This window comes from Stenella coeruleoalba, assembly GCF_951394435.1.
Source record: "Stenella coeruleoalba genome assembly, chromosome: 1".
NCBI lineage: Eukaryota > Metazoa > Chordata > Mammalia > Artiodactyla > Delphinidae > Stenella > Stenella coeruleoalba.
This window is the reverse complement of record NC_137169.1, coordinates 113,201,868-113,209,955: the sequence shown is the minus strand read 5'-3', so window position 1 is coordinate 113,209,955 and position 8,088 is coordinate 113,201,868. Positions and strand designations below refer to the sequence as shown.

General features: G+C 54.3%; 1 protein-coding gene across 1 annotated transcript; it reads left to right on the top strand.

Moving 5' to 3' along the window:
* Positions 1 to 2,447: 2,447 nt before the first annotated feature.
* LOC307186022 (ETS translocation variant 3-like protein) lies at positions 2,448 to 7,882 on the top strand (the record flags this gene model as incomplete). Its single annotated transcript, XM_079920667.1, has 5 exons — positions 2,448 to 2,511; positions 2,605 to 2,842; positions 3,098 to 3,287; positions 3,690 to 3,810; positions 7,413 to 7,882. The coding sequence occupies 5 exons, from the start codon at positions 2,448 to 2,450 to the stop codon at positions 7,880 to 7,882; spliced, it is 1,083 nt and encodes a 360-aa protein (XP_079776793.1).
* Positions 7,883 to 8,088: the final 206 nt, after the last annotated feature.

Genomic DNA, 8,088 nt, shown 5'->3' with positions numbered 1-8,088 from the left:
CTTCCTGTGAGGTTCAGGGTGTGTCAATTTCTCAACACAGTGCAGAGTGCCCTGAGTGTCTGCCCTGCGTTGGGTTTATTGTTCTCTTCTTGCCAGATTCTAAATCTACCCTGAGGTCTCAAACCCTCCAGACCAGGAAACATCATCAGATCCAGCAGGAGGCACTGCAGCCCTAGGAATTCTATCTGCTTCCTCCAAGGAACAGTCCTCCTTTGGAATCTCTCACTTCTGCTCCCCCTATTTTCCCACCCATTTTCCTAAGATGAGGTAGGAGACATCCCAATCATCTGGAGGTTAGACAAAGGAGGAACCTCCCAATGGACAGAGCAGGAAAGGAAGGTGGGAGAGGAGTAGGGGCATCTGCTTCAGGGGAGGAAAAGAAGGAGAGAAGATTCCAGAATATCAGCTATCAGTTTAGAGACAGATGGATGGGTGGGAAAACCTATTCACCCAGATTCAGAGTGGGCACAGACCTACTCATAGCCCTGTCTGCCTTAATTTCCAGAGATGCTCTCTGCTGGGGCCAGATTGGGTACCCCTGGACACACCTGCCCCCAGCGGGCTGTAGGTTTGTCCACTGGCCCACCTGGAGCTGAGTGTTCCTTGGGAAAAGGAGAGCAAGAGACCCAGTGACCTCTTAGTGTGGGGGGAAGGAGGGCAGGGTTGGAATTCCTTGACTTTTTAATTTAATTTTATTTTATTTTATTGAAGTATAGTTGATTTACAATGTTGTGTTAATTGCCGCTGTACAGCAAAGTGATTCAGTTATACATATATATGCATTCTTTTTCCTATTCTTTTCCATTATGGTTTATCACAGGATATTGAATATAGTTCCCTGTGCTATCCAGTAGGACCTTGTTCTTGGGATTCCTCGGGATTCCTTGACTTTCCAACACCCACAGCTCCTTAATGCTGTTTCCCATGGATTCTTGCTACTCAAAGTACAGCCCACGTACCAGCAGCGCTGGCATCACCTAGGAGCTTGTTCGGAATGCAGAATCTTAGGTTCCACCAAGTCCCACTGAATTAGAGTCTGCATTTCAAAGAGATCCTCAGGTGACTCCTATGCACATTAGAGTTGGAGAAGCACGGCTACAGATGATTTGTTTCAAGTCTTAAGGCAGCACGGTATATGAAAAACTGCCGTGAATTAGGAGTGGAGGGTGGGACGACCATACACCATCGTCAAGTCGCTTTCCCTCTCTGAGCCTCATCTGGAAAGTGTGGAGGCTACTCCAGGTAAGCCCCCACATGCCTCCAGACCTGACGGTCTAGTAAGTTCTGGTTGAGAACAACGCTCGCCTCATGCCAACTGCATCAGAGATGGAAACCCAGAGCCCAGGTGGTGTGAGCCGGTCCCCTGTGCGCAAGCAGTCCGCTGCGCCTGGGCCCAGCCCCAGGAGCAGGCCTCTCATTCTCCCATCCCTCCTCATCCTCTGGCCTATCAGTTCATCTTGCGCTAGTGACAGTAGAAGCCAGCTTTTCGCACCATCCTCAGTTCCATCCGGAAGGCTTTGTGACTTAGACATTTCCTCTCTTCCCCTCCCTGCATCAGGCAAGTTTATCTTAGTGGGGCTCGTTCCCCAGTCTTCCCCCCATCTCAAGGCCCACCCCCATCCCACCCCCAAGCCAAATTGGGAACCAGCAAGATTCCATCTTCCTTGCCCATGGTTCATTAATTCAACAAATATTTATAGAGCCCCTGTGAGTACAAGGCCCTGGGCTAGGATGGGTTCCGGGGAGCCAGCAGGGAAGAAGACAGCCAGGGTTCCTGAACGCAGGGAGCTGACACTCTGAAGGGGAAGACAGATATTAAACACAGAGTGACACCCTTGATAACTTCATCACCATTCATTGATTCTACCAACAATCATTTCTTGAACATCCATGACATGCCAGGCGCTCTGCTAGGCACTCGAGACTCCTCAGTGAATAAAACGCACAAAAATCCCTCCTCTTCTCAAATGTAAAATTGTTCTAAGTACTATAAAAGTGCGGGTTCGTGTATCTGCCAACACTCAAGGTTTAGAAAGAGCCAGCGATTAATTACATTTTCACTTGTCTCCTCCTGGGAAAAACCCCCATCCTGTTAAGGCCTGAGAAAAGGTGTCATTGTCTAAATCCCCCAGCGGCGGCAGGACCTAGGACCCTCTGCATTCCTCCCCATCTATAAAGCGGTTCAGCCTCAAGCCCAAAGCCCTGGGTCAGCCCCTGGCCAGTGAGGAGGTCCCCAGAGGAGGCTGGGCCCAGCCTGGCTGGGGGGAGCTTCCTGCCTCAGACCCTGCTCCCCTGCCTCAGTCTCCCTTTCCTCCCCTAGTCTCTTCCCTCTTCTCTCTTTCCTTCCTCTTTCACCTCCTTCTCTCCTGCCTTCTTTCGCTTCCTCCTAAGAGGGGACCATTTCCCCCCAAGACCCAGACACAGCTCTTGCCCCCGCGGAATGGACAATGCACTGCGGCTGCCTGGATGAGGGCATCCCTGCCATCACCTCCCGTCACTTCTGGATCTCAGGTGAGCCTCCGCCAGGTGTCCCAGCTGTGCTCCAGCAGTGCCCCAGAGGCCTCGGGAGCAGTGGGGCGGCGCTCACTCCCCTCTCCACCCCAGGCCTGGCCTTCCCCGACTGGGCCTGCAAAGCCGAGTCGTCCCCGGGCTCCCGGCAGATCCAGCTATGGTACTTCATCCTGGAGCTGCTGCAGAAGGAGGAGTTCCGCCATGTCATCGCCTGGCAGCAGGGAGAGTACGGGGAGTTTGTCATCAAGGATCCAGACGAGGTGGCCCGCCTCTGGGGCCGCAGGAAGTGCAAACCACAGATGAATTATGACAAGCTGAGCCGGGCCCTCAGGTGAGAGGAGGCAGCCGACGTGGCCAGACAGGGGAGAGTTCAAAGGAAAGAGCCGTGGTTTCTGGCACCCCTGTCAGATTCCCGCCCCTCCAAGGCTTGGGAAATGCTCTGGAGTGTGGTGAGATGTCCAGTGGTTATCCAGGATCAGCTTGGGGTTTGCCTTGGCAGCTTGGGGACGGGGGATGTGGCTGCGTCCCTGACTGCATCCTCCCTGCCACTGGGCCAACCCTTTATTCTCAACCTTGGAATCTCCAGATATTACTACAATAAGAGGATCCTGCACAAGACCAAAGGCAAAAGGTTCACTTACAAGTTCAACTTCAGCAAGCTCATCGTCGTCAACTACCCTCTGTGGGAGTCGTGGGCACCGCCATCCCTCCACTTGCTGCTGGGGGCCCCTGCTCTGTTTCGACCAGCCCTGGTGCCCATGGGTGTACAGAGTGAGGTAGGCATGAAAGCTGGTCCCATCCCCAGAGCTCCACCGGAACCTGCCTCTCTGCCTCAGGGGCCCATCAGCTTTCAATGTTCTTCTCCCCCTGCATCCTTAGTCCCTGAGTGTCCCAGGGGTGGGGGTGATACTCTGAACCACCCCTACATACTTAACGATCCCTACAGTAGAGCACCTGCCTATGAGAGAGGGCAACTCCTTCTTTGCCAGGATCACAGGGAAGGGGGTGGCGGGGTCTCAGGGGAGGGCCCAGGACATGTGGGCAGTGCTGACTTAGCAACCATTATGAGAGTATTTCATTATTGTAATGACTGGTCATTAAAACAAACAATGTATACTGGGGAATACACGCCAGGGAGGGTCCATTCAACCCCTGAGCCGGCTCTCCTCACTCCCCAGCTCCTGCATAGCAGGCTGTCCACCCATTGGGCCAGGGCAGAGCAGCTGGCTGGACAGCGGACCCCTCAAGGACCACCAGAGGCCTCCAGGGACAAGAAGGGAAGCGGCAGCCTTGTCCACCGTGAGTGCTCAGGACTGGGGTGGGCCCAGGGAATCTTAAGCAGAGGACGGAAGGACCCTTTTTTTTTTCTTTTGGCGGTACGCGGGCCTCTCACTGTCGTGGCCTCTCCCACTGCAGAGCACAGGCTCCGGACGCACAGGCTCAGCGGCCATGGCTCACGGGCCCAGCCGCTCCGCGGCATGTGGGATCTTCCCGGATCGGGGCACGAACCCGTGTCCCCTGCATCGGCAGGCGGACTCTCAACCACTGCGCCACCAGGGAAGCCCCCGGGAGGACCCTTTTGATTGAGCACATGGGTGAGGGGGCATGAGTCAAAGGATAAGTCATGTATTCATTCAACAAACATTTATTGCTCACCAGCTATTTACTAAGTGTGTGGACCCAGAGATGAAAGATGGCTCTCAAGATGCTCGGAGATCAGTAGGGAACAGAGATGGGAGGATGGTCAGTGACCAGTGCTGAGATTCTGGGAAGCACGAGGTGCTATGGGAATGCAGATGAGTGGGGGCTTCCTGGAGGAGGCTACACCTGAGCAGGTGAAGAAGATGGAGAAAGATGCCCAGGCAGAGGGAACAGCATTTGTGAAGTAAAAAGCTGCAAGTGAGTGTAGTAAGTCTGAAGATCTGCTGGCAGCTTACATGGTGAGACTAAGGTGCGTGATGGGAGTGGGAACAAGGAGGCGGGTGAGAGACGAGGCTGGCGAGGCAGACAGGCGTCTGGTCACAGAGGGCCTCTGAAGCCATGCTGAGGGGGCTTGGACTTGATCCGTGGACAGGAGGGACCCAGAGGGAGAGGCACATCCAGATGTTCATTTTGCAAAGACGACTTGGGTTGATGTAGAGTTTGTGGTGGAAGAGGCATGCAACTGATGTTGGAGGCTTTGAAGCTCATCTAGGCAGAGGACGATGGGGACAGAACCAAGGCAAGGGCCATGGGTGGAGAAGGAGGCCCAACTGAAGAGAGATTGGGAAGATAAAGTTCACCCATTCATTCCCTTATTCACTCATTTCTTCTTTCAACAAATAGCTCATGGGCTCCTGTTGAATGTGCCAGGCCCTGTCCTAGGGCCAGGGGTGCCAATGTGAGCAAGACTGCCTTTATAGAGCTTGTAGACAAGAGGGGGTTTGCGGACATTCAGTTAATAATCCAACAAGTAGATAAGTAATGATAATTGTGCTAACTGCTACAGGGAAGTTCAGGGTGCAGCCGGGAAGACTTCCTTGACAAGGTGACATTTGAGCTGAGACCCAAAATGTAAATCGGTGCCGGCTTAGTTCGGAGGGAGAGAGGAGAGCATGGCAAGCAGAGAGAATAAGGTGTGCAAAGGTCCTGGGGCAGGAAAGAGGAACCGGGAGGAAGCCAGTGCGACAGCACATGGTGATGGAGGGGGACACGGCAAAAATGCAGGCAGAGGCCAGTTCTTCCAGGACTGTAAGCTGGGAAGAGGCAAAGTCAGATTTTCTGTGAAAAAGATCAACAGAGACACTTGACCAACACAAGGCTCTTCTGCAGAGGCCCAAGACCTATCCCTCCACTTCTGGCAATTTCATGGAACAAAGACCCATGGCCCTCACCCCACCCAAGTGCAGCTGAGAGCCCAGAGGTCCCACCTCCCAGAGAATGCAGGGCACCTGGCTCTGGGTCCTCACGAGCGCAGCCAAGGCTGTGGGCGTAGGGCGGCCCAAGACCTGCTAGGACTCGTAGGGCCACAAGTCTGGCAGCCTGCAGCAAGACAGCACCTGAACACCTCTCTGTTCTTCCACCCACACCCACCCCTTCCCAGTTCTGGGAATGCCTTGGGCACAGAGCTGCTCTCTTTGGGAAACTATGAGGGGGAAATCAAAAAATATTCCCTGGCGAGCCCCCGCTTGGCGTGAGGTATTTTGCACCTGCCTGCCCTCTGCGGGTGCCCAGGCCCTGCCTGTGCTTGGGTCCTGGGGCACCCTAAGCCGCTTCAGGTCTCTGGGAGCCTAGCAGCAGCCACATGCCCACTTCTGGAGCGGGATTCCAGAAGGGTGTGCCAGCCCTTCACTCCACCTTCACTCACAGCATTTGGTGTCAAGAGAGGAAGCTGCTTCTGGGCAGAAGAGCGGCCAGGACTACTGAGCCAGGGGCAGAAGCTGCAGGACCAGAGCTGGGAAGGGGCGGGGAGGGGTAGGAGGACTCTTAGAACCATTTTCTCCACATGCCTACTCAGCTGTGGGGCCCTGAGGGGGGACACTGCCCCCAGGAGCCCCAGGGGACACAACCTTCCTGGGGGAAGACAGCAGTCTCCACGTCATCTAAGGACCCAAGAAAAGGACAGTGACTTAGGAGGAGGTACATTCTTGCAGGGGTCTCCACGCTTTTTCTCATGAAGGATCATTTTCACTACTTTCCCCTTTCACAGATCCAACATCAGAAATATTGTTCCTACCAAATAAATCGGATGAGTTAAGTAAAAACTAAGTTGTTTTTCCAGTTTTTACTAACTATAGCCTTGCTGATGGCATCACCTTGGGTTGATACTTGCTAAGAAAAAATGTGGAACTGGAGTTAGGTTTTTTGAACTATAGAAAGTGGTGTGAAGTTCTATATAATCATCCTCAGAGATCCCAGGCTAGGAGTCCCTATTGCAGGATCCTGGGGAAACAGGGCAGATTTGGAAGGAATGGAAGGAGGGAGGGCTTCTTGGAGGAGGAGAGCTATAGGCCAGAGCCAGCCGGAGAAGGGGAAGGCTGGGGCTCACCCCACATGCTTGGCCTCACAGCTCAGCAGGCCCCATGATGCTGCTTGATCTTAGCTGGGAGCAGGGGGTTTATGGATGAAGGAACTGAGGACTGAGAATTTAAATGACAAGCCCAGGGTCACACAACTAGATCTTTGCCCAGCTAGAATAGAACTAAAGTCCTTTGCTACAGGGACGAGGAGAGTGAAGAATGGATCCATTGAGTTATGGCAAAGAATATCCTCATTCATTCATCCAACACATTTTTATTGAGCACTTAATACACGCCAGGCTGGGTTGGATCCCGGGATCCAGAATAAAACAGACACAGTTCCTGCCACCACAGTGTTGGGAACACAGATATTAATAATCACACAAATGACTCCTGATTCTAAGCAACAGGGCCCTGGAGGAGGGTACCAGGAAGGATGAGGGGGGAGTCCAGGGGCTCTCACCTAGGCTGGGAAGGCTCAGAGCCTTCCCCAAGGAGATGACATTTACAATAAGATGTGAAGCAAAGAAAAAAGGAAGGTGCACAGGTGGGGAGAGAAGGTTTCAAGCAGAAGCAAAAAGAAATGGGAGGGATTCCCTGGTGGCGCAGTGGTTGAGAGTCCGCCTGCCGATGCAGGGGACACGGGTTCGTGCCCCGATCCGGGAAGATCCCACATGCCGCGGAACAGCTAGGCCCGTGAGCCATGGCCGCTGAGCCTGCGTGTCCGGAGCCTGTGCTCTGCAATGGGAGAGACCACAACAGTGAGAGGCCCGTGTACCACAAAAAAAAAAAAAAAAGAAAGAAATGGGAAGTGGGCAGAGAAAGGAGACATCTCCAGCGGTGGGGACTCACTGACCCTCTCTCTCTGTCTCTGTCTCTCTCTCTGTCTCTCTCCCTCTCTAGGACTTGGCTCTGCCCCAGCCCACTGCCGGCTCAGCCCTTGCTGCCATTTGGGGAGCCCCCAAGACGAGCTTCCCAGTTTTGCCTCCTTCACCCCTCCCCTGCCACCCCCTGTCCCCTCTGACTGGCCCCACCTCTCAGGGCCTTTTTTGCCCCCTGTCCCCGCAGGGCAGCACTTCCCAGGGTCCTCCATGCCGGACACCCTGCTCCCAGGACCCGCAGGGGCTGCAGGGGCCCCAGGGGCCCGGCATATTCCTGGCCTTCCTCTGTTGGCCGGGCTGGCGCAGGGGGCTGGGGAGAGGCTCTGGCTCCCAAGCCCGAGGCCCGAGGGGCTGGAGGTGAAGCCTGACCCCACGATGGATCCCAGAGAGGGCTTCTCCTCAGAGAGGCAGGAACCCTACATTGTAGAGGAAAGTCCTGTGTCCCCCAATCTGGAGAACTTCAAAGCAGTGTGGCCCTTGGATCCTCCTTAATGGGAGAGGAAGATGTGAAGTGGGGGGGTGTCCCCCAAACTCCATCCCACCTCTTATCTACCTCCCTTCTGGCTTTGCTCCTTCCCCTGGCTGGAAACAGCTTTAAATTGTAGAACGATCTGAAGGAACGGAGTTGCACCCAAGGAGGTGGGGGGCATCGCAGAGAAAAAGCGAATGTGGGGAAGGGGAAAATTGAGGCAGAGTGC